The sequence below is a fragment of the Artemia franciscana genome, chromosome 1 (genome assembly GCF_032884065.1).
Source record: "Artemia franciscana chromosome 1, ASM3288406v1, whole genome shotgun sequence".
Classification (NCBI taxonomy): Eukaryota; Metazoa; Arthropoda; class Branchiopoda; order Anostraca; family Artemiidae; genus Artemia; species Artemia franciscana.
Genome location: NC_088863.1, coordinates 31,949,620 through 31,977,542, shown reverse-complemented (window position 1 = coordinate 31,977,542; position 27,923 = coordinate 31,949,620). Strand labels below are relative to the sequence as shown.

At 35.0% G+C, this 27,923-nt stretch overlaps 2 protein-coding genes across 2 annotated transcripts in view; one reads left to right on the top strand and one right to left on the bottom strand.

Moving 5' to 3' along the window:
• LOC136028645 (cyclin-dependent kinase 11B-like) overlaps window positions 1–6,884 on the top strand; it is a 64,046-nt gene extending 57,162 nt beyond the window's left edge. Inside the window, 3 exon segments of the mRNA XM_065706473.1 lie at window positions 2,793–2,941; window positions 4,414–4,603; window positions 6,743–6,884. Coding sequence (XP_065562545.1) covers window positions 2,793–2,941; window positions 4,414–4,603; window positions 6,743–6,844 — 441 coding nt within the window. The 3' untranslated portion in view covers window positions 6,845–6,884.
• LOC136028679 (ATP-binding cassette sub-family F member 2-like) overlaps window positions 1–27,923 on the bottom strand; it is a 335,229-nt gene that overhangs the window by 104,244 nt on the left and 203,062 nt on the right. The gene's annotated exons all lie outside the window — the stretch shown is intronic.

Genomic DNA, 27,923 nt, shown 5'->3' with positions numbered 1-27,923 from the left:
GCTCTGAAAAATTAGAAAAAATGACGTATTTTTTACTTACGAAGGAGTGATCGGATCTTCATGAAACTTCATATTTAGAAGGACCTCGTAACTCAGATCTCTTATTTTAAATCTCAAGCGGATCCAGCGTCATTGGAAGGGGGGCCTAAATACTTAAAGCGGAGAGATCAGGATGCAACTGGATGGGAAGACTAAAAACATATCTAAGATACGTGACTGACATAACCGGACCGGATCTGCTCTCTTGGGTGGAGCTGGGGGGGGGGGGGGTAATTTGGAAAAATCAGGTATTTGTAACTTACGAAAGGGTGACCAGATCTTAATGAAATTTGATCTTTAGAAGGATCGTGTGCTTTAAAGGTCTAATTCTAGATTCTGACTAGATCCTGTTACATTGGGGGGAGTTGGAGGGGGAAACCGGAATTCTTGGAAAATGTGAAAATTGGGGTATTTTTATCTTACGAATAGGTGATCGGATCTTAATGAAATTTGATATTTAGAAGGAATTCATGTCTCAGAGTTCTTATTTCAAACCTCGGCCAAATCTTTTAACATTGGGGAGAGTTGGAAGGGGAAATATTGGAAAACACTTGGAGTGGAGGAACCGGGATGAAGCTTCGTGGATAGAATAAGCAAATGACCTTGATTCGTGATTGACGTAACCGTACCGGATTTGCTCTCTTTGGGGGAAATGGGGGGAGGGATTCAGTGATTTGGTGAGTTTGGTGCTTCTGGACGTGCTAGGACGATGAAAATTGGTAGGTGTGTCAGGGAGCTGCACAAATTGACTTGATAAAGTCTTTTTCCCAGATTCGACCATCTGGAGGGCTAACGGGAGAGAAAAAATTAGGTATTTATAATTTACGAGTGGGTGATCGGATCTTAATGAATTTTGATATTTAGAAGGACATCGTGACTTAGAGCTCTTATTTTAAATCCTGACCGGCATTAAGCCTCTCATTTTCCTTTTAAATCAATCTGTTGATTCTTAGAATTTTGTTAGAGCTCATGCCTTATGAGCTCTTGGCTCTTAGCTCCTCTTACCTCGTCACAAGTGCCATGTGAGCTCTTAGCTCTTGTTTTATTTAGCATCGGAACAACTGTGAAAGTTTTGGTTGTTATAATTTTTGTATAATTTATTTACTAACCTTAAAATACGCTCGATTGGCCTTTCTGAATAATAGTTTTTATTCTTCCAGGGATATGGTTTATAGGTTAAATAGCCGATTTTCTTCTTCGGCAATCCGGATAAATTTATCTCCATCTGGAGAAAACTCGATTGTATTTTTTTTAAAGCGTCAATTTTTAGGCTATAAAGAACTGTAGCCTAAAAACACTCTTTGGACCTCATTTTCTTTTGAAAAAAAGAGAAATATACAACTTGACAACCAAGTTTATGTCATTTAAGTAGAAAGTGGAAGAAAAATGGAGATTTAAAATTCAAATGTCCCTATCCTCTTTGTTGGAAAGGGGTTAAATGGTTTGAAAAAAAAAATCGTCAAATACAACTGCCAAATTATAAGGGGGAAAAACCTAAAACTAACTGTATCGTGGACTATTGGGGCTTTGATATCAGAAACTGATAATCATATTTATTACTAACTAGCTGTTGGGGTGGCGCTTCGTGCCACCCCAACACCTAGTTGGTGGGGGCGCTTCGCGCCCCCCAAGCCCCCCCGCGCGTAAGTCGTTACGCGCCATATTAGTTACGCGCTATTGAGTTGTGTCCCTGTGTTCCACCTGTGAATAGATATATATATATATATATATATATATATATATATATATATATATATATATATATATATATATATATATATATATATATATATATATATATATATATATATATATATATATATATATATATATGTTTTTAACTACGTAAAACTTGCAAATATACAACATTCTTCGCTGTCCCATTGTCTGTGCATATATTTAGATTGTCAGGTTTACTGACTCTTGAACATGCACCATATAATTGTCCATGAGAAAAACAATCCGTATTCAGATCTATACCTCAGATTCTATACCTCATTATCTTAATGATGTGTCCCTGTGTTCCGGTCGTCATTTATATTCCCTGTGTCCCGGTCGTCATTTGTGTCCCGGTGTCCCAGTTTGTAATTTCTCTTTGGATGTCCCGGAGTGCTTTTTTGTATTCAAGAAAATTCTTCTTCTGGACAAAGCACATCCACAAGTTTAATCTAGCATTTAATAAAAGTAAAAGTGAAATGTTTGCGCCTGACCCTTAAATACTTGTATTCGTTCCAACAGCTTTTATCGTTTCTGTTTGGCTCCGTAATCATATTTGTACCACTTTTAGTAGAATTGCCTATCCAGGCTTCCCGATTGCACAAAAGTTGAAGTCGACTCGTTCTGCTCTTACTCAGCATTTTGCTGAAAACACTTGTTGTAGCTGTGTATTCCTTTTAGCAGTATTATGTCGCGTAACCTGTTATTGTTTTTCCGCTTATACAGTGCTTTTGCTTCTCTGTATATTCTGCCATTATCTCTCTTCTGGCCCATGTTATGGGTATGGCACAACAGAGTTCTTCTGTCTTGTTTTCTTTTGTATTGTTAGTATCTTCTTGGTCTCCAATCTTTTGGCAGTATCTCTAGAGTAAGAATAAAAAAAAATTGGACTACTAATCCTGTTACTGACCTTTCGGAACCGCTAAATAAATTTTGAAGTTTGGTTGATTTGAACCGTGATTGTTTCCGTGCGGTTTATCTATAAAGTGTTCCATTTTGTTAATTCATTGAATTTTGAAGTAACTAATTTTTCTTAGGAACTTGGTACACCAAATGAGGAAATATGGAAAGGGTATTCAAAGCTCCCTGCCGTTACGAAAATGTCATTTCCTGATCATCCTCCCGGAAACCTTCGACAGCGTTATCTAAAGCTGATTGGAGAATCAGGATTAGACCTGTTGATCAAGTATGCCTTTTTAATTATTTTCTTTATATACGTGAACTTTATTCATAAACCTTATTTTAAAACCTTAAACATAGAATTGAAATTTTCCAAAACAGAAGGTTAAAGTTTAAAATGTCTAAGAGTCAGTATTTTAAATAGTGCGAAATAACTATTGGACATTGTTTTTGAATTTATCTCTCGAAAGTTACTAGCATAAGAAAATTTTCAGGATCTTTAAAAGAAAATTTTAAAAATGATCAAGATGAATTCATCACAATTTCAACCACCGTATCTGAGAACCCAATTACAATGTTTTAAGCTTTTAACAAAATATATATTTTCATGAGGCGGATCATTACGGATTTGGCTCATTTGAGGTCTTATTCTCGCATGAATAATTTTGCCAAGGATGTCGTTTAAACTGTAATGAAACTGAATAGATAATAACCGAACAGATGAAATCCGAATATGATAAGACCGACTAAGCAAAATAACAACCTACTGAGTGTTTTGCTCGTCATTAAGCTTTCCTCAGGTCACATCCATGTCTGATGTCATTATAGATAGTGGTGCTATAGGTTTATGAGACATTTGCTTCATGGTGTTTCTTCATTTTATTCTAGTTTTTCGTTGATGAAATACAAAATTTTTGGATTCTAGGTACTTTATTTGAGGTTTTCTCCAAAAAAAACATTCTCAGTTCCTTGTCCTGAAGCCAAATCCTTAATTATGGTTACATCTTGATTGCAATTGATTTTTGTGATCTCTTGGTGTCCAGTAAGCAATTCCTGTTCTTGAACTGCGATCAAAAGTGATTATTGAAAATTACTAAATTAATTTTTTGCTTCGGTGCCCAATAATCTGCAGTTCGTCTTTTTACAAAATGGAAAACTCTTAATATATTTATCTAATAGCATAAACTAACAATAAGATAAGATTCATTGCTGAAAGTTTACAGATCATAGCAACACAGCATCCTACAAACTAAGCTCGAGGAACAAAATACAAGTTTAAGTTATAGAAACCAAGAAACAAAAAACGAACAACGCACAACAAAGTCAACATTTTAACCGACCAAACAACAACCATAGCAAAATTTAACTGCTAGCAAACCTTAATAAACGATTCCCTCAGATGTAATTTCCTATGTTTAATCCGTATACGAAGAAACTTATACAACTGTTTAACATCCCACGCGTTCTTCTTAGACATCTTCTCAATAAACCAGCATTCACTCCCAAACACTCGTCCAAAATTTCATTCCGCAGCTGAGACAGTTCTTCACACTCGGATACAAAATGAACAAGATTTTCATTCGCGAAGGTTGTATAGGCCTCCGAAGGTTGTATAGGGTTGCAAGAACATCTTTGTATAGATTTTACATCTTTGTATCTTTGTAACAACTTTGTATCTATTTGTATAGATGTATTTGTTTTTTTTTTTGTGAATTCCTCTTTTATTTGGTTTTCCTCTTAGAACTACTTCTTTTTTAGGTTGCTAACATATGACCCAGCCAAAAGGATAACTGCAGAAGCAGCGATGAAGCATCGTTTCTTCCAAGAGAGTCCCTTGCCTATTTCAAAAGAAATGTTCCCTACATGGCCTGCAAAAAGTGAAATGGGAGGTCCCAAAAGGGCAGCCAGCCCTAAGCCGCCCTCTGGAGGGCTGGAATACAAAAATCTGGTAAGTAACGTCTTAACATTTTTATTCGCGATAGCTGAAAACTGAAGATATATAATATTAAAAATGATGATAGGCTTGTAATGGAAGTATCTATTATATAAACATACTAGTATATAGACATTCAAACTAGGTTTGAATACGTCAACAACATCATAAATCCTTAGATCAGTCTACTTTTGTCCTCTTGGAGACTTAAGCAGCAAATCTTGCAATGGCACTCTAGATCCTGTTGTGAAGAAGCGTAGAACGTAATCAAAATAAAATTTAAGTGGTAAAGTTTAGTTCAAATTGCCAAGTGCTTTTGTTTTAATTATTTTTTATAAATATTGTTATATTTTCTTAGTATCAAAAGTTGTAGATGAATATAATACTAAGGAAATGAGTTTAGATTTTGGAATGAAATTAGCTACTATAAAAACTAGGGTTGATCACGTCAACAACAAAACAGATTTAAAATCTGACTGCTTTTTGTTCTCATGATGACTTAACCAGCGAATTTTATACCAAGATTTTTGATTGGGTTGCTGTTGCTGAGAGACATGGAATGTTATCAAAATAGAATTTGTGTGGTAAAACTGTCAAGTATTTGAAATGGTTTGTTAAGGCTCTTAAGTTTGAATTCCTATAATTGCCAGGAATGTTAACCAAATCAATACGTATGCACTGTTAAGAGTAATCGTGCACTACTGCTACCACTAAATTATTTCAATACAAAGCTACCTGAGGCCAACTCAGCAGCCCACGCTCCTTACCCGGTCTGTTTGGAGCATCACTCTTTAGTCCCTCTTGTGGAGTTTCTAATTCCTTTAATTGTTACGACCTTTGTATGATCTTCCTCCCATCTGGGAATATTATGTTTTTCGTTTAGCCTCAGCTGAATTCTGGAGCGTAATTTTATGATCGATAAATTAAAAGTCAGAATACCGTTTCAATGAGCTCTCAAATCGAAACAAAGATCTTGATCTTAATTAAAATCTATCATGGAAGAACCTATATTTAAATGACTATCGCCAAGGATGAGAGATTATGCTCTAAACGTGCTACTTTTATCACAAGTCAATCTAAACTGCAGACAAAAGTATGTGAAATATATGTCTATCGGGGCACCTCTAGGGTATGTATGATAACGCTCATGCATGCTGGAAGCCTGGCAAACTGAGGATAGACTAGCAAAAGCACCAAACTGATTGGTACCATAAAATTATTTCAGTTGAACGTCTGCATTAAATGCATTTTGTCTGTAACCTGGATCCAATAGCTGGATTTTTCGGGTTCTGAAATCAGAACATGTTGTGTAAATTCTTACAGTTCGGAGTTAGGGTCTGGGTCTCAAGGCGTTCTTGGATACGTCGCTTTATTCCGCTTTATTTATCGATTTATTGAATAATTCAATTTTTTTGTATATGGTTACCGATCACATCTTTGATAATTATCCCACTTTAAGGATACATCATTCAAGTTATTTTACTTCGATATCTTAATTTTTCAAGTTATTTAGACTTAATATCTTAAAACTTAATATATGTCGCCATTTTCCGTATAACATCGTAATTTGAAATTGTGATTGTTTAAAAGTTATTTTCTGCATGTGCGTATTGATTTTGGACTACCATCTTTCTGGCGACATCTCTTTTGGTATGGCCCATTTGACGATAGCAAGAGCAATACAGAAAATAACCCATAGTTTTTTTTTCGATTTAATCTTTTCGAAAAGCCGTCTCAGAATACCTTGCTGCTTATTTGTTTGTTTTTTGAAAGATTCAGCGCAGCTTTGACCACAAGACTGGACGACAGTGAAGACGGGAATATACAAATATTTATAAAGTAGAAATTTTTGAACATTTGACATATTATAATTGAATATATTTTATTCTTTTTCAATGAGTTGTGTTGAAAAGAAAGAAACGCTTGTTTTTTAAAGTGATAAGTATTCTTTGGAGGCATTAGAAAAAGACAAGAAAAATTTGGTGAATGACCAAATACTGTTTTTAAAAATATATCATGCATTTTGAATAATAGCTCTGTTTATATTCAATCTGTAAAAGTTTGTAAAAGTAATCAATAATGCAAGCTTCTTTTTTTCCTTCTTTTTCGTGCTGCTCTTTCGTGCTCTTTACTCCAAGCTTAATTGTTTTTCAGGATAACGACGACGATGTGATTGGAAGATTTTTTGTTAGTGCTGGCACTGGAGCTCAAGATCGTCGACAAGTACAAGGAGGGGGATTTAGCTTAAAATTTTGATTGTGAATATTCGCTTATAAATACATTTTGTAATTGTTTATTGAGCCTCTTCTTCTAATTTTCAGTTGAATATTTTGTGATTAGATGCGAAGCTTGTTTCATAATAATTATCATTTGTTAGACATTGTCGTATTTTTATCAGTGTGGGCTGTATGTTTTTTTCTTTTGCATAATGTGCCGGAAAGGTTGTAATTTTTAGTAAATAATGAAAAACTGTCATTTTAACTTTTAGGCAAGGAGAGTATACCGTAGAATGCTGGAAAATTATTTTAAAAAATTGAATAATGCCTTGGATACTTTAGGTAGTTGTTAGGAACTGACAATATCTTAAAACCAAAATCAGTCATTTTTATATTATCAATTTATTGTCCTTGAAAACTTGGTTCCTGTTTAAGACAATAGAATCCATGAAAATTTAGTGGAAGTTAAAGGACTTTGCTTAGGTTCTGTCTTAGTATTCACCCGGCAATTAATCTTTCAGGATGTGTTTTCCCTATGCATATTGTCGAAAAACTACACCCCGTTCTACTTTTGTCAGATCGAATATAAACGTTTTCTAAATCTAAACTTGCTACGCTTGGGAAGTAGAAAAGGCTTGTGAATAAGAAAAAGCTGCCAAGCTCGATTATGGAAATCTTTTTCAGTAAAGCCTTCTTAATGGAAATTTCGGTAACCGTCCTATCTTAGCAATTGAATTAGCCAAATTACAAATTGTTATTGCGCGATAATTTAAGGTTGGGAAGAGAAAAATATTTTCTTCTTAATAGGTGCATGGTGATTCTCAGAAATTGTAACTTTACTTAATATATCGTATATGGTGAATGTTGCCATTCTTGGTTATCCAAATAGTTTTATCTTACAATGGGGGTGGGTAAGCTTTTTCTTAATTCTCAATTGCAGATTACACATGGTAATTTGAAAACTGATTTTGAAGTTATCTCTTGAAAGCTGCTTGCATAAGAGAATTTAGAGGATTTTTAAAAGAAAAAGTTAAAAAATGAGCAAAGTCAATTCATCATAATTTTAGCCAAAATATCTGAGAAACCAAGTGATTCTTTTGACTCTAAAGGCGATCCTCAGCTTTTCCGACTAATTTTCCACCTTGCTTATATAATATGCGGTGGAAAATGCTTATCCCGCCTCATGTTAGCTGATACTATTTGGATAGCAAAGAAAGCATTTACCGTTGTCATAACAGGCCAAATAACAAAACTTCAGGGTCACCATTTGTCTTTCAAGAAGAAGCATGTTTGAATATCTATTAGTACCTTCAACGATATTATTACTATCAATTAAATTGATGCTTGAATCATCAGTTATTATTCTATTGACGTTATCGATACACGAGGATAAACAAAACGGCTCTTCTTCAGGAGAAGGAGGTTTTAGGTATTCTAGAGAATATGAACTAGGAAGGGATAAGTTATCAGCTAATAAAAACATGGGTGCTTGATTTGGAGGACCTGAGGCTATGTGGTCTATTTTTTGTTTCCTCTAGGGAAATCGCATTTGGGTTTTGTGGCATCATCTTTCTCTTTATACTGTTTGATCTCGCCGTCGTAAATTTCGGAAAGCTGACAATTATAATTGTAAAAACTTGGTGATTGACTTTTTTAAGGAGTCTAAAATTTGAAGTTCTTTTTCTTGATTCAGCTGGCTTTAAACAAGCCAAATAGAAAATATTTTTGTACAATTCACATAACACCACACATGGTCCACGGAAGGAAAACCGGTAGATTTTTTTACCAACACAGCTTGTATTACCGCAATATACGGTTGCTCCCAAAACAATTAATGCTTCTTTTGATTCTTTGTTACTCGCAATAGCTTGTTTTGATCAAGAATTTAAATCTCATTTAGCAAGTTTGATGGATTTCACAAATATTTTGCATTAATCTTGTGAGATAGGATTCATAGCTGTCGAAGTAGTTTATGTTGATGAGTTTACTGAATTGTAAATCAGCTAACAATTCTCCACTGAATCCATACGCAATTGTAAAGCTAGAAAATTTCTGAACGGTGTTTTGAAAAGAATTCATATTCAACATTATTAGAGAACCCTTTCATCTCAATCGACGTATGTCAACTTACTACAAGAATGGAACAGAATTTTTTAAAATATTTTTACTTTATTCTCGCTAACTACATTGCACTGTGGATTCTAAGGCCTAGAATCATTTTTTTTTTTTTTTACTGTTAATTTCGGAATATTTTTTTCTTATCTCTATAAAGTTTAAACCATGCTTAAACCATGATAGCTTCAAACAGCCTCAGGAAGTCCATAATAAGCAATAATATTTTCCCAGAGAAATTTCATTGATTTATGTATTCGTTGTGGGTATACACTTTGAGGCTATGAGACCACTAAAAGGGTAAACTTCAACTAGAGTGTATTAATTCCCAGAGTTTGAAATTGGAAAAGGACCAGCTCCGTCAACTCTCCAGATTAAAAATGACATTCAGGAACAGTATTTTCCCCAAGTGCTGGTTTTGTTTTTCTTGTATTAGCCCAGTTACAAAGATATTAACCAACTCTTTGATTGGAGAGCTCATATCTTTTAAATGCAACATTTTCTGAATTTCCACAAAGTTCGCTCAAAACCTGCATGAATACCTGGAGCTAAGTGCACATAGAAAAGTTTTAATTTACCTGGAATCATTCTCTTAGGTAAAACTAATTGAATGTTTATTTCTATGCGCCTATTTTGATTCAACCTAAAAGAACTACTCGAAATATTTTCTATTCTATACAAAACTCCGTCTACTAAGACAAATTCATTAATAAGATGAAAAGACAATGTGGCTATAATCTTCAATAAGATACTCCTATCTTCTTGAGGCAGATTGATAAAGTAGAGAACACTATCTCTCTCACTAAAAGTACGCTCATCCGGATGCCAGGGTCCTTTTTCAGGGCCATCTTAACCTCTAGACCCCAAATTGGGCCTACGACCGCTGTAGCAGGAAATACAACAATGGAGCTTCTCAATTTTTTTCAACATATAAACAACAGTTTATATTTCAGTATCCTGAAGTTGCTCCCTTATTAATTCCTCATCAGCTAACCCTTAGTAATCAACCTTGTGACCAGTAAAAGATCAATAAAATATAGGGTTTCGCTGTTTCTAACTATTTCTTAGTTGCCCTTGAAATAACCGAAATAACAGTTACCATTTCTGTGTAAGCTTGAAATAAAGATTGTTCCTCACCTTACACTTTTTTCGAAGCGACTTCTTAATTTTCTGTTCCTATTGGCCCTGGCTCATTCTTTACTAGTCTTCAGTCACGTTTGAAAACCATGACGTGGTCATGAGGACCTTCCACCGTCGATAACATATTTTCCGAGGTTTATCCTTTTCTTAACAAAGCTTGTCAGCTTTTAGGTCTTGGTGGAACCACTGCATTGCTTCAGAGTCTCTGCTTTGAATTGCCTGCGAAAATTTACTCCTCTCTTTTTTCTTTTTTTTTTAAAGAGAGACACTTTTATTATACACCAGTCGGCACGCGTTGCTAGGACTTAATACAGAGTTGTAGGACTTATTACAGAGCCCTGGAGGACAGTAGGACTTAATACAGAGCCCTTGAGGACACCACGTTTAACAAGATTTTTACTTGAAAAAAATCCATTAAGGTGAACGTTCCGCTCTATATTTTTGAGTTAATCACGAAGCAAAGCCAAAGTAGCCCCTCTTTGTCCATAAAAATAATATTTTTGCATTAGTATTTGGTAGGTAACAGTGTCAAATGCCTTAATCAAATCCAAAAACAAAGCAGTTACTCTAAGATTATTATCAAGAGCTCCATTAATTACCGAAGTTCTATGTGATAATGCCATCTCTGTAGTTCTCTCTTGCCTGAAACAAAATTGAATCGGATTTAACAGTTTATACACTTCCAAATGATCATTTATTCTAGTGTTAATATACTTTTCTAGAACACGAGAAATAACAAGTAACACCGAAATAGGCACATAATTTCAAAGATTATTCTTATTACCGCCTTTAAAAATAGGAGTTATCCTAGCAACTTTCAAGCAATCAAAAAACGTTCCCCGTTTCAAACACACATTAATAAACGTCAGCAATATAAAAAAACGGTGTTTCTAACGCAAGAAGATTAAGTGAATCACTACCGGCCATTGTACTTTTTATCCCAAAAATAATTTCTCTACTTCATCGCGAGAGAAGAGTTTCATATGCATAAAAATATCAATTGGAGTCTTCATAAAAAACTCCAAAGGAGGATCATCATCAGAAGGTACAATACGGGATAAATTGACGCCATTATTAGCAAAATATTGATGAAGAGCATCACATACCTTTTCTAGTTTATTTGTAGGCAAACCATTCTGCATTACTTCTTGTATCGGGGAAAATAGAGTCCTCTGTCGATATCGTGGTTTGAATTATTTTCCATGTTTTTGCAGGGTTACCTAAAGTTTCAGTGAATTTATTTTTAAAATAATGTTTTCTTTACATTTCTCATTAATCTATAAAGAGCATTCCGATTTTTTATTAATTTCTGGACAAATTGGGTCATTTCCATTATTTAAGGAATTCTTAGAAAGTGGATCTCTTTTATTAATACAACGTAACAAGCTAGGTGACAGCCATGCTTTCTTAGGATTCTTTTTCCTTGATGGCGAACAAACCGTTTAGAAGTTTTTTCATTATCAAAACCAGCCTATCATAAAATCTTTGAAAACTCATATTTACATCATCCGTAAGACCGACCAAATTATCCAAATCGACTTCTGCAATTACCTGTTTAAATATTTGAAGGTTGCTCTGGCTAAACACGGGCATTCGAGTTTTTGGAATTATTGATGCTGGCTTTGGGGGAATACAAACCTCGAATTTTGTTGAAATCTGGTACATGTGGAATAATAACTCTTGGGGCTGAATTATAGCTCCAAAATTATCTGGTACATCCGTAATAATAACTCTTGGGGCTGAAAATCAAAATTTGAAAAAAATATTGTCAATAAGCTTCGATGATGAGGTGGTGACTCATTATGTGCCTATGTCAATAGCAGAAAATAAACCATAAGACATACAAAGCTGCAAAAAAATTCATAAGAAAAAAATTCATAAAGATTGTCATTAAATTCAAAAAACCCTCGGTACATTTTTTTAATAACAATAAAGATAACAAATAGACACGCACCAAAAATTTATCCACTTCAAAGCACAAATAAGAAAAAGAACAGGCCATGAAAATATTGCCTGTAACCCGTTCACCTAACAAGCTCCTAATGCAAGGGCTCTCAACTTAGTAATTCACAGAAATCCCAAACACTCAAAAACTAACATAACAAAACTTCAACAAGACTTAATCAGCCGAAATACACACATTACGGTATCAACAGACCTTTTGAACTGTACCAAGGCACTTTAGCTACTATGTTGTTCTCTCCAAGGAGGAATTTCTTGGGGGGATTTTCCAAAGAGAGAAAATATACATTTTCTAATTCAAATTCAAATTCATTTTATTTAAAAAAACATTCGACGGACAGAGCCGATTATTAGTTTTTATTGTCATACACACACAAAAATTCGTCGACAAGTCAAAATTAACATTCACAAAATTAATAATATATACAATTAACAATAATAATTGTCACATACACACGAAAATAAGTCAACAAATATACACAAAATTATAATAATACAATTAACAACAATAATCCGGATTAAAAAGTCGATCCAGCATTAAACAACTTAACAAACGAGGGCACAAAACTAAGCTCATAACGAGCATGTGACACAGTCACAGGTTGAAGTTTTGGTACAGGCTCTGCAACGGCCCTGAGTGGCCTTACCCGTGCCGGTTGATGTTGGGGAGGAAGGATATTTCGGTGTATAGGGCTGGACAAAATTTTATTACCAAAGGATAGGGCTAGTTTTAAACGACGAGATTGAAGGGTTTGAAGTTGAAACTGATTAAGGAGGGATATGTACGGTATTTTTGGGGCTTTTGAGATTACTAGGAGGGCACGGTATTGCACCCTCTCAACCCGGTCCGACTGTTCCCTAGTCAGCCCGAAATGCCATACAGGGCAACAGTATTCAAGTGTGGAACGTATAAAAGAGAAATAGATGCGTAGGAGGTGTGGTGCAGGGATTCCATGGCGAGCCAACAACTTTAGAGACCTGATGGCCAAATTAGCTTTTTTTAACATGCCATCAACATGTTTATTCCACTTCAGATCTGAAGTGATATGGACGCCGAGCAGTTTAATTTCGGTCACGTGACTGGCGCTGGGAATAGGTGGATTAAAAACTGGCGCAGATTTTAAAAAAGAAAATGTTAAAATTACAGATTTATCAAAGTTGACAGTCATTTTGTCCACCTTTGCCTCTTGACATATATCTTTCATTAATGAACCTGCTCTGCTTGGTAGGTTTTTCCGACAACATTCAATGAGCGACAGATCGTCGACATACTTCCAGCGATCGTCCAGTGTTGTTGCCAAATCATTTATTATAACAAGAAACAAAAGTGGTCCCAAGAGGGTACCTTGGGGAACTCCACAAAAAATGGGCAGTGGGTCGGAGTAGGTGGACTTATATTTTGTCCGTTGACATCTACCAGAAAGAAAACTAGCAATTAAACGTACAAGGAATGAATCTACACCTAGTCCAAGAAGTTTTTTTACAAGAATTTTGTGGCAAATTAAATCAAAAGCTTTTCTTAGATCTATTGCAATAAGATTAATCCAAGAATCTGGTTCATCGAGTTTTTGCAAAATACTGTCAATTATACTTACTAAGTAATGAGATGTAGATGTGTTTGGCATATTTCCAAACTGCCTTGGATCAATTTTGTCCAGAATACGGTCTTTCAGCCATGCTGCAACAAAACTTTCATACACTTTGCTAAAAATGGGTGTCATAGTGATCGGTCGGACACCCGAAAAATCATTGGGCGCATCTTTTTTTGGTATTGGTGTAATGAACCCATTTTTCCAAATTGATGGATACTCACCTGTTTTTGTCACCTGATTAAAAAGGAGTGTTAGGGGGCCACTAAGATAATCTGGAAATGCTTTGATGAGATCAATGGGAATATCTACAGGGGTAATGCTTGTTCTTTTAAGCCTTTTTAATTTGAAAAACACCTGGGACTCTGATATCAAAGGGAAATCAAAAGACTCAGGAGGAGGGGTGGGTATTCCCACGCTCAGCAAAGGCGGGAGGGATTGCACAATGTTACCCAGATGTTTATTAAGGGAGTTGGCTGTTACGACGTCATCTTCATCAATGCCAAAATCGACTCCTTTTTCCACCTTGCCCGTCATCCTTTTGATTCGGTTGTACCACTGGCTTGGTTTGGACTCGAACAGATGATTAACTTTACGTTCTACATATTTGTTCGCGTGTTTTCGAGTGACTTTTCTTAGTTTGTTTTTCAACCTGTTGGCTTGTTGGGTATTACCTTGACGGAAAAGCCATCTCTTTTCCATTACCATTTTCTTAACTTCTTGTGTAATATATGGTCGATCTGACGAGAAACGTTTTGTTGACTTCTCAGGAAAACAGGCCTTGTAATTATGAAGCAAAGCTTCTTGGAAAATAGTAGCTTTTTCGTTGCTACTTTTAGCATCTTGGAATTTTTCCCATTTCTCGCAGCTTAACCATTGGCCAAAAGTCAGAAGTCCCTCACTTGTGATTGGTCGACTGATAGTTACAGTTGTAGTGTAATCGATTTTAATGGAACAGGTGGGGTTAAGTTCAAGAGAAAAGTGGTAACTTCCTCCAATTGGAGCCCCGGTCGTAGGTATGTTGTAAAATTCGTGCATATTTGTGGAAATTCGGTCAAGGGAGGTGCCACCTTTGGTTGTGGGAAAATTGACGAGCTGCTTCAGGCCGATTCCGGCGTCCAGGTGATGGAGCTTTAATTCATTGGCATCGCCCATCATGAAAATTCCGCATGATGGGTATTTGCCCAAAACAAAATCCGAACTGAGCTGTAGCTTTTCTACGAATGCTTGGCGGTATTCACTCGTCTGACCCGGCGAGTAATAATACACGCAGAGAGCAATACCAGTGAATTTCCGGGGGAGACGTCGTGGTTTTAGAATGACCCACATTATTTCGTCGTACTCAGTTAAAAAAGGGACATCAAGTCTAGCTGCTTTAAAAATTTCATGGGCATAAATAAGAACTCCGCCACCTTTTTTCCCCAGTGGATGGTCATCAGGTCGTATTTTTATAAACTCATCAAAACCACCTATTTTCAGGAGTTCTGGGTTTTGTCGATGAACTTCAGAAACCATTAGGACAGATGCCTTTGTTGCCTGAGCTAGACTTTCTAACTCAGCCACTTTATCAAAATTTAAACTTTCAGCATTTGCGTAAATAAACCTAGGGAAGGAAAAAACATCAGAATTATAATACTTTACCTTAGTGGTGTTTGATGTTCTTGTTGTAGGTCTTTGTAAGAATATGTTATTTCCCTGGTGGGTGAGGCTGTCATCAGGATTACCCATACCAACCAGGGGCTCAAATTTATTCAGTACTGGAATTTCGGCTGAAACGAAAGAAATTGTGTCCTCGCCATTGGGGGCTGTGTTCTCGTCAGTTAACCTTACGTCAGCTAATTTAACACTTTCCTGAATCTCGTTATCGAGGATCATTCTCACACTGCATGCACTTTTTACGTCACTTAATGAGTTACAAATCTGATTGCTCGGGCCTTGTATAGAATTATTCATTTCAGAGCTAAAGGGAGACGAGCGTAATTTCACGGGTGGCATGGGTGAAAGGATTCCCAACTGATTTAACTGCATCATTAGGGTGTCAATAGTTGTTGTTTTTTTCGTCAGTTAAGTTCTGAAGGTTACGTAAATCAGATTGGAGTGATTCGTGAGCATTTCTTAAGGGTAATAGTTCATTTTGAATAGCTGAGAGTTGATTCTCAAGAACGGAACATCTGTTAGTTAAAGCTGAGACTTCATTAACGTATTCAGAACAATTCGTGCATGGAGTTTTATCCTCACTGCTGGGCCTAGTTACTGTCTTAGTTTTGGGATTAGAATTCCTTGGTGTGACTATGGGTGTGTTTTTGCCAAAGGATCTAGGTCTAGGGCACGCTTGTGGCGTAACTTTGCACGGAATTTTCATACCGCTAGTAAATGAAGGTGAAGTGGGGAAGTCACAATTTAAGCACAACCATACCTGTAGTTTTTCTCTTGCTCCAAGCGTGATCCTTGCACACTTAGGATGCCACCATTGACTGCATTTGGTGCACTGAACTGTCCCACTAGTTGCTGGGTTTCTACACTCAGGGCAGTAATATTTAGTCATAACTAACTTGGAAAAAACTAGGTGCTGTGTACTAGGCTGATTGGGAGGAGGACTACCTCGAACCCGACCAACTCGTCTCCACCCGGGGTAAAAACCACAGAAATTCTCTACCTGCTGTGCGGAGATTCAATATCCAAAATAATCCTCAAGTTCATATTTTTAAAACGAAAATCATAGAATAGATACACAAATGTCAAACAACGCCACTGCGTGTAAACAAATTTGAACTAAAAGTGACTAACAACATTAAAACGAACAGAAACTTTTTCGTATAAGAGGGTGGATCCCCCTCCTCAATACCCCGATCTTTACGTTAATTTTAACTTTTTGTCTCAATTATTTAAAAACAACTCCTGAAATACTAATTATTCGAAAGATTTTTGAAACATGAAAAAAATAGCGTGAATTGTGAGGTATTGAGGATGGTTTATCTCCTCCCCCCATACACGGGAAAATGTTTTTCCCATACACAGGACCAAATTTAACGTTGCTCCTTGCTTTCCATTGAAAATAACAGTATTTTTTATTTATTTAACCACAAGCCAATTCTCAGGGGAAAATTTTGAAATTTTACTGATTTGAATAGCCAAAAATAACCAGCGCCTTATTTTTTTTTTTTTTTTTTTATCCAAGCTCGAGTAATTCCAAATCAGGGTTTTTTTTTAATATTCATTCATGTAATGCAAGTCTTTTAATTTTACTCAAACTTGGGACAAAAAGGTGCAAAATACTCTTCAATTGCAAATTTCGTTATTGAATTTTGCGAAACCCTAAATTTAATCTGAGCAAAAACTTATCTGAAATATCGAAATCGATTATTGAATTTTGGAAGTATCAATATCGATGTATCGTTTAGTCGAATTATTGCCCAACACTACTCCGAACTGAAACTAAAAATCTGACCGTGAGTTAAAATTAAACTTGAAATTAGCTTTGGTCAAGATTGAAGGGTCTATTGAATGTTGATTGAAGCACACATCAATCGATTGACTGAAGCTTTTGATCAAAATGATTGAACGCCTCGAGTCTCCTTAAGAGCACTGATTTTTCCTGAAAAACATTATACCCCTGGAACCAAACAAAAATTATTTTCTTTTTGCCTGTGCGTAGTGAGCTAATACCTTTGTAAAGTTATCATCACCCCGCTCTTTACGCTAAGGTTTGACTCGTTCTCACAACAAAACTTTTCAAAACAATAAAAACTCTACCTCTAAAGCAGGGTTCTTTGATACGTAATTTTCATTCAGATTCTATGACTTGTAGGGGGTGTTTCCCTTTTTTCCGAATATAAGATAAATTTTCTCAGGCTCGTAACTTTTGATGAGTAAAACCAAACTTGATGAGACTTATATTTGAAATCAGCATACAAATTTAATTCTTTTGACATATCTATTTGTATCAAAATTTCATTTTTAGAGCTTCACTGACTATTGAGCCGGGTCGCTCCTTTAAACAAAAAAAAGTTTTTTAACTGAAAGCAAGGAGCGCCATTAAAGCTTAAAACGAACAGAAATTATTCTTAATATGAAAGGGGCTGTCCCCTCCTAAACACCTCCCTCTTTACGCTAAAGTTTGACTCTTTCTCACACTTCTTACTTACAGTTCTTACTCGCGGAGAATGTGATAACGAACCACTTCGTGATTCGTTACCACGAAGTGTTTGATACTACACGCAAACAATATTGGCAAATTTCATAGTTTATAGGCTTTAATGGTACATGATGAGTATTACCCCTTCCTAAACGCTAAATTGTTACTTAGTACTTAATGTGCTTACACTAATATTACTCAATGTAATTATACTTAATGCTATTAATGCAGCGTGTATATAATATGGGCAAATCCTAAAACTCCAACCCTTTTCTGCTATATGAAGGTTGTTGCCACCTCCTAAACACCTTGCTCTCCATACCAAATTATTATTTATTACTTCAAAAATCTTCTTAATGGTCTAATTAAGTAACCCATGTGCTTTAGGAGTCGTTATTAATTAATTGGGATAAAATCCAAACATTAGCGTAAAGAACGTGATGTCGAGGAGTGGAAATTACTCCGTATATGCAGGATTTCCCTCTCCTAAATACCTTGCTCTTTACGCTATAGCTGCATTCAAGATGGGGGAACACTTTGTATGCGGAATAATTTCTGTTTGGTTTGAGTTTTAATGTTGCTCCTTACTTTCAGTTAAAAAAATCTGTTTTATTTATTTAATTTCGGATGGTTGTTTCTATAATACCAGTTAATGTGCCTCACTCTCCATAAGATATACTCCCCTCATGGGAAACTCCTTTTGGGGAATTTCATCCAACGCATAGTGCACTCTTTCTGTCAAATTCCTTCCATACAGCTCCCTCCTCGCTGAAAATCCCCCAGCCTAAAATGTCTTGCAGAAGATTCAGCATGAAAAATTCTTCTTATTACACTTTCATTTGAAAAAGACATGAATTTCTAATTGTTTTCTCAATTAATCTCCGTTGCGGGATATACCTCCTTCCGTTGGATTTTATTTCCGAAAACCAAAACACGCGAAAAATAACCCCGGGATAATTCCCGCGGAGCATCTCCACATGGAAACTTGATTTGGCAAAGAGAATATAACACAGTGAAAAAGAATTCGTACAGGAATTTTGTCAAATTCCCCCAGTGAAAAATTTCCCCTGGAAAATTCACCTCCAGAAAATTCCCGTCCCAGTGAAGATCCTCCCTATGGAAATCTAAGCAAAAAAATACCCATATCAAAAAATGTCTGTTTAAATCCCAATAACAAATACTATACGTAAACAATGGGCAAATTTTATAACTTATAGTCCCCTTTCCACGGGCTCTAGGGGGGGGTTCATTTTACACCTAAAGACATAATTATTTGATCTTTCAACTATACTGAACAAAATGACTATCTCAAAATTTTGATCAGATAACTTTGGCGAAAAAAGGAGTGTGAAGAGGGGTCAGCCGCCCACCAATCTTTTTATTCACTTACATAGGGCTCTGGAACTTTTAATTTCTGTTCAAATACACCCTCTCCCAATCTTTTAGAACTGTAATTTCGATTCAATCGCTCCTGGAAAAAAAAAGAATTAATAAACAAGCATCCATGATCTGTCTTCTGGTAAAAACAGTAAAATTCCACATTTTTATATATAGGAGCTTGAAACCTTTACAGTAGGATTTACTGGTAAGTTGAATCTTAGGATGTAATTTTCAATAAGATTCCTCGATTTTAGGGGTATTCCCCCCTATTTAAAAAATCAAGCAAATTTTTTCAGGCATTAACTTTTGATGTGTAACATTAAATTTGATAAATTTTATTTATTTTGAATCAGCATCATAAGCTGATTCTCTTGATGTATCTATTAATATCAAATTTTTTTAGAGTTTCGGTTACTATTGAGCCGAGTCGCTCCTTACTTAAACTTTATTACCACAAACTGTTTTATTTGCCCTGGACAATAACTATAACATCTCCACGAATAAAATTGAGTTAGCAAAGAGAAAGCAGGACAAAAGACAAAGTTCGTAAAGGATTTCTGGCAAATTCTCCCAGTGTAGAATTTCGCCTGGAAAATTCACTCCCTAGAAGCTTCCCTCCCCATAGAAAATTATCCCTGTTGAAAACCCCACCTTCCAAAAATTCAGTCCCTCCCCCCACCCGACAAATGTATGCATACTTCCTAATGACAAATACTATACGTAAACAATGGACAAATTTTGTAACTTAAAGAACTTTCCCCAGGAGCTGTGAGGGGTCATGATATCTCCAAAGGCGTAGTTATTTGACCTTTCAACTATGCTGAACAAACTGGGCATCTCAAAATTTTGATGGGATAACTTTGAGACAAAGGGGTGGCGGGGGATACCTAATTGCCCTCCAATTTGTTTGGTCACTGAAAAAGGGAACTAGAACTTTTAATTTTATTTAAGAACGTTTTTTATTGGTAATAAATACATGTAACTTGCGGATTAACTTAGGTAACGAACTTCTATATTCATATGTTTTTATTATGTATATGAGGGGCTCACCCCCTCTTCAATACCTCGCTCTTTGCTTTAAAATTTGTATTTTGTTCCAATTCTTTAAGAATCACCCCTGAATCACAAAGGGTTTAGTTAGAATAAAATAGGTCTTCTGAAAGCACTAAAAAAACTCTTTAGAGTAAAGAGCGAGGTAATGACGAGGGGCAAAGACCCTCATATACTGAATAATTCATGTTCGTTTTAAGTTTTAATGTTGATCCTTACTTTCAGTTGAAAAAATACTTGTTTTTTTATTTAATTTCTGATCGTTTTTTAAATAATGCTGGGCAATTCGGCATCCCTCGTTGGAAAATTCCCTTCCCCCATGAAAAATTCATCCGTGGAAAGATCCCCCCACGTAACCTTATCCCCTGACCCCTCCATCATAAAAAATCCCCCCTGAAAACGTCTGTATACTTCCTCATAACCTACACTATATATTAACAATGGGCAAAGTTCGCAATTTGCAACGCTTCCCCCGGGGACTGCGGGGAATTAAGTCATCCTCAAAGACCTAAAAAGACTCTAAATCTCAAAGACTCTAAATCTATGTTGTGAGAATTTCATTAACATTGTATGACTTTTAAAGGGTGTTTCCCCTTTTTTCTCGAAAATAAGGCAATTTTTCTCAGGCTCGTAACTTTTGACAGATAAAATTAAATTTGATGAACCTTACATATTTGAAAACAGCATAAAATTTCAATTTTCTTGATGCATCTATTGATATCAAAATTTCGTTTTTTAGAGTTTCGGTTACTATTGAGCCGAGTCGCTCCTTACTTACAGCTCGTTAAGCACGAACTGTTTGAAAACAAGCTACTACTGACACCCTGATCAATAGGTGATTTTTTTATCTTAGATTTTAGTTACTGTTTGACGCGGTTTGTTTTTTAATAGGTGTCAGCTATATCTAATAAAACTTGCATAGTCCGCATTTATAATGAACTACATCGATCCTTTATGTAAACTAACTACCGCTGCAGCCTGGGCATAGAATTTGTTCAATACCATAATTTCGAGTTCGTTATTTAGTTTAACACGATTATAGTGAAATATATCGATCCCTTATGTGACATTTATAAGGAATTATAGCAATCCTTTATGTAAATTCAATTCACAAATCAATTATTTTGTTAAAACTCTAAAACAACTACTGAGTTTTATAAACTATATTTACATACGTTCTATAGCGTTTAAAATACTATCTTGATCTTTCAATGCATTATGATGCTATTACCATTTGCCACTACAGTGTTGAACAAAATGCAGTTTTTCTTAGAAAATAGATTATATTTTAAAAATCATCTTTTCAAAAATTCCACTGCTCTATATGATGTTCCAGTGCCCCGCGAGCTACAAAAAGAAAAGATGCTTTCGATGCAGAATATTGTAACTTGAGCAATTATCTTTTTTTAAAGGCAATGGATTCGCCTCGTTTCTCAAGCCAAAGAGCTGTAAGTTTCTGACATAGGGGATTTGGAAAAGGTGATTCTGATAGTATACTTTGGATTTTGACCGGACCTTTTTTCTATAGGAGTTATGGGATATTGTATTTCTTAGTATGGTACGTGTTCGTCTCTTACTAGGTTGCTAGTTACTGCTGGAACCCGGATATCTGTGATCTATTTTATCCCCGGATCTGTTTATAAGTATACACAGGACTTTTCATTAGTGAGGAGATACGACAAATCCTACCTGACAATACTATTATTCCATGTTTTACTTTATTTTTGCGTAAGCTAATTTATGATGATTTAATCAATCTTAATGGCAGAGACGGGGACAATAGCAAAGCTTTTCACTAAATGTTGGAATTCAAAAGTCTGTTGTAAGCTTGGATCGCTGATTACAATCTTTAGCCTCTGTATCGGGTAAAGGTTTTTGTGAACTTACCGAGAATTAGTTGTTTCCTTAACGGAAACAACTAAAAGTAGTCTTATCATCAAGGCTGTTAGCATTACTAAAAAAAAAATCAAATAAATGAATCAATTAAGCAACTAAAAAAAATGGAAGCGTTCAAATGTAAGTAAATAAAAAAAGACAAAAGAGAAGAGATATATTGTACCATCAAGGAATAACCTGGTCTTGTAAAATGAACCTGAAGGGGAATACTAGGCTTGGGATGTTTTAGAATTACACTTTAATCTCTATAATTTTTTTACTCGAAAAACCGTACTTGATCTTTATATATATTCGATTGATCCCCGTTTTAATTATTTAGGACTAGGAACTATTGATAACTACATGCTAGACCATCCTTTTCTGGAAAAATAAATAGTTTATTTTTTTTGACGATAGCTGCTTAGGGTCATGTTCAATGTAATTCCAAAAGTTCCATGAAGACCAAGCCCCCTTTTGGGGAAGTTCATTTTCTAAAATAATGCATAGTTATATTTACTAGTTGTTTTAAATGAGCACATATAAAATTAGTCCATTTTACATATATCCCATTGGGATAAATAATGGGTTTTGTTTTAGCATGTATTTCAATCAAAAATTCGTTTTTTTTGGAGTTTCAGCTTTGGCCTTTTTTTTAGTAATGGGCACTTTTCAGTCAAATTTTTTTACTACAAACCGTTTGAGTCAAGGCTTTCTTAAACGTGAGAGAGACTTTTTTTTAAGCTACAGAGGATTAATAATCATAGAGCAATGCTTTATGAAATGTAAGTTCTACTGGCCACAATCTGAAGGTAGGTTTACCATTTAGATTTTTTTGTATTCTCTCCTGATAGATTATGAAAATACCTTCTATGTGGTATTTTCATTGAAAATGTTTTTTTTTTTATATTTTCTATTGAAATAGCAACAAATTGGCGCTCCTAGATTTTAAATATTACATTTACTTGGTTGCACAGTTTGAAGATAACCAATTTTAGAAATAACTTCAACGGTGATTGTTGTCACAGTTTTCCATCTTTTCCATTTTGTTGATGGAAGAAAAAATTTTACCGATGGAATATACATTATGGGAAAAAGTGAGTGAAAGTGGAAGTGCCCGGGATATCTGTTAAAGATTTAAAGCGTATTTTGAAGTAAGAATTGTTTTAACCACCATATTTATTTCTGTGGAGTCCAATTACTAAAATAGTATCATTATTTCATTTTTTTTTATCTTTGGTTGATTCTAAGGATCTTTATTTAAGAACACAAATTTTGAACGACGAAGGTTAAACTTTTGATTTGATTTTCTATGTGTTTGGCATGAGTGAATGTAACGTTATCGTACTTTTGGAAATTAGAATTATCGTTTTTGGCAACATAGAAAAATAGAGAACTTTTTGAAATCACAAAGCATGTGCTAAGAAAATTTCTCAAGTTGAAAACCTACTAATATGGTAGTACCTTCCAGGAAAGAAATTTTGCAACTTTATCGCGCAATTCTTATTTATGGTCGAAGTCTTACATTCACGGATCAAAAGTTTTTCTACAATAGGATATCCAAGGAGTTTGCCAAAGGAAAGCACCTTACAACTGAAAAAGAAATCTCTTTAGCATATCAGGTATTCCATATCTCTATTTACTTTATTTTTTAGATTTTTCTATATTTCCAAAATAATTCATTGTGATACTATTGATAATGCTGAGTATTGTTGCAAGATTCTAGATTCTTTTACTGATCTAAAATAATTACAAAAGAACAATGTCTTTTGACTCCCTATTCAACAATCTTCTTAATAAAATAGCTTCTGCCATCAAAATTGTGTCCAAGCCCCTCCCTTATGCCCGGACATAGCCCCAGGTTGCATATATGAGTTTGCTGGGATTTTTTTTCAAATAAGATTTATGAACCTACTTAGATAACTTCAAAGACCACACTGCCTTTCCATGGTGAAAGTATAACTGTTCCAAATAGGGATGAAACCTTTTAATCAACAATTAACAGATGTAAAAATTTTAACTGGATATTTTGAACACATATACAGTGTTCATTGTCAGCAGTAAAACTAAAAGAAATCAATAAAAAAAAAAAAAAAAAAAAAATTATAGGTCTACCCAATGAACTGATTACATATAGTTTATTGCTCTTATTTTTTTCAATGCAACAGCAGAAGCAAATCTCCTTGACCTTTTTGGTTCTGATTCATTAGATTTATCTGACATATCAGGGGGGCATAGGTCATAGCTCCTAGGTGAAGTGGTTTATACTTTATTTTACCTCAGTAAATCATCATAAATTGAGTTCAATCCAAATTCACCTGTATCTCTCTTTATGAAATTAATGGAAATTATACAAATAATTTTATTTTGTTTGAAAATGTTTCTTTGATTTCTAGGGACCAAGGTTTAAAACAAATTTTCAGGGAAACAATCAAATTCAAAAAAATCTATTCAAGAATAATTCCATAAATAGAGATACAGGTGAATTTGGGATTGAACTCTATTTATAATAATTTACTGATGTCAAATAAAGTAAATGTTACTTCACCTAAGAGCTATGAGCAATGTCCACATGATATGTCAGATAAATCTAATGAACTGGAACCAAAAAGATCAAGGAGATTTGTTTCTGATGTTGCATTGAAAAAAAATAAAAGCAATGAACTATATGTAATTAGTTTATTTGGTATAAATTTTTTTGTTTTCATTGATGTCTTTTAGTTTTACTGCTGATGATGAACACTGTGTATCTGTTCAAAATATCCAGTTAAAGATTTCATATCTGTTCACTTCCAATTAAAAGGTTTCATCCCTACTTTGAACTGTTATACTTTTGTCATGAACCTGCTTGACCTTCAGATGATACAGGCTATTAGGCACAAAGTATTATGACAGCTAATCATCACTTTGACAGTTAGATCACCATAAATCTCTGTTATACTACACTTGATTGTTTCGTCCTCAATCCTACCTTAAATTTTTTTCTTACAATAATAACTCTTCTGAAGGTAATGATAGTTAATAATTGAGCCTAATCATGGACATGCATATTAGACTTGAGCTTAATCTTAGAAAATTCTAACCAATCTTAAACAAAGGATCCTAATGTTAGGACAAAATGTCTAATCATAGATAAACCCAGCCATGGATTACATAAGCAGAAACTATAGTCTGTAGTTTTAAGACTATATCTTGAAAAATTAGAAAACACCAATCATTTGCATATAAGTCAATGTCAGAAATCTACTTTGAATTGGGAAAAAAATATTTTGGAAAAATAAATTCACCCCATGTCAACTGTTTCAGGTAAATAATATTGATTTTTGTATATAAATTGTTTTTGGTATGAAATAAATTTATCACCTTGATCCATTTGAGAGCTTTAAGGTCCTCCAGACCTGTAGTGCTCTTGAGTTGATGACTCCCAGTTGAACCTCCACTGCCTCTTCTCCCACTCCTTTGTCAAGTTTGTATTTGAAACACTGGATAGAGGAAGTGCTGAAAGTTGAGTCCTTCAATTAATTCCAGTGGTTCATGACTCTTCTTAATAAGTACATTTGATAGATTCTTGATTAGAGACTTAACTTTGGCAGCTTCTTGAAGTCTCCTCTTGTTTGATGATGGCTTTTACTATGACTGTCAATGAAGATGGTAGAATTTTCCTTTTGAAGTTTGTAAGTCAGAATCATAATAATAATAATTAATTTTAACCCATATCATATACAAAGATGACACTTGTGGAGTATAACAAAATAAAGAAGAAAATACACTGCATATGTGAAAACTTAAAAAGTTTAAAGAGCTGAGCAAATATAGAAAACAAAAAAAATTCAAGATACAAAAACACAAGAAAACCCACTCTTAACAATAGTAAAAAAACATGGTAACAAACAAACAAAATAGAAAAATAACTTACAACTGAACAAAAACACAAGAAAACCCACTCTTAACAATAGTAAAAAAACATGGTAACAAACAAACAAAATAGAAAAATAACTTACAACTGAACAAGCCTAATAAGGCAGTGGTGTGGAGAAATATAGATATAAGTGGTATTTGAAAGCTTTCTGTGTAGTACTTTCAATTATAAGGGTAGGTTGCTTAAGTTACTTGAGGCAGCCTCTATATGAATTTGATTTTAGACTTTTCAGGTACTTTGTTGCTTGCCCCTGAACATTTTTGATGTGCCTTACATCTTGCCAATAAGAGGGACCAGCAAGGCACAAATCAAAACCAGTATGGGGTCTAACAAGTGCTTTATACAGTTTCATGAATATTGTTGCCTCTTGTCTACTGATGGTCTGTTTCAGTAGGACAAGGATGGAATTCATTCAGGAATAACATGCTTAGTGTGGCTGTGGAATCTCAATTTGCTGTTGCTTATGATACCAAGTTCCCTTTTTTCTTCTCTGTTCTCTAGATGCTCCCTTATTTTAGTGATGGGAATGAAAATTGATTAGGTAGCCATTGGGCTGTTGGGTCCAAGGTGCAGAATAAAGTATTTGGTTGTATTAAATTAGAGAAACCAGTCTTGAGTCCAATCCTGTTGCCTCTCTATGTTATGTTGGATGTTCTTTGGGTTTACAATGCCATAAAGTTTGGCATCAACAGCAAACAAATGCATATTATTATCCACAAAAATGAAAATATTGTTGTTGTACATCAGGAAAAGGGTTGGGCCTAGTGCAGTTTTAAGGTACCCCACTCAATACTATGTTGTCAGAGTAGATTGGCTGACCATCTCAAATAAACCAACTTTCTGCTTGCAGCTGGTAAGGAAATTCATTTATGATTTGCAGCACAGTCAACTATGGGGCACTCTGCTGAAGGCCTTGGCCTGGTCAAGCAGCAGTAGATTGACTAGATGTCCTTTGTCAATCAGATTTGTAATTAATATGTATGAATTCAATAGGTTCATTTCAATTGATCTGACTGGAATTCATATTGCTCAGGTGATAAGATCTTGTCAGTGGTTAAGTGTTCAAGAAACAAATCATTGACTAGGTGATCAAGCACCTTAAAAACAGTGGAAGTTAAGCTAATAGGTTGATAATTTTCAGATTTGGTGTGATTGCCTGTTTTGAATACTGACATTATGTTTGCTACTTTCCAGTCTGCTGGTAGCTCTTTAGAGGTAAGTGATGTCTGGAAGATTCTTGTGAGGGGGTCTGTTGTCACTTCTGCAATTTCTTTTAGGTGTCTGGGATGTATATTAGCGGGTCCTGGTAATTTGTTAGTATCTAACTTCTGTAAATGTTTAAGGACATCTTTTTGTATCATATATCATGTCATATTAGACCCTGCAAAAACAATTGACAAGATATATAACACAAGAGTTGTAAGCTTTATGTAATAGGGCTCAATGTTGATGCAATAAAATGGACCATGGAGTTTTTAACTGAGAGGAATTAGATTGCCAGGGTATTTAGGGATAGTGGAGCCACATTTTTATAGGGATCAATGTAATAAGTGGTGTCTCTCAGGGCACAATTTAGGCCCAACTTCATCTAATACAAATTCAAAATAATATATGGGGTGGATAACCCTCAAACCAGCAAATCCGTCCAAGATGACCTTGATGCCTTTGTTAAACAGGCAAGAGTGAGATAACAGATAAGATAACAAATTTCAAAAAATGACTATCACAAGCCCCAAAGGACTGAATTTGCATTTTGGAGTGATAAAACCATAAAAATAAAAAATAAATCATAAAAATAGCACAACAACAATGGGTGATGGAAGGCTACCTCATGACATATGGTGTTGGACACCCCCTGGTCTCCACAAGTCAGGGAGACCCAAAATTACCATTGGCAGGATGTTAGAGAAGGAGGCAAAGCTGGCGAGGTCTTCGACGGAGGAGCTTTGGTCGAGGGCTC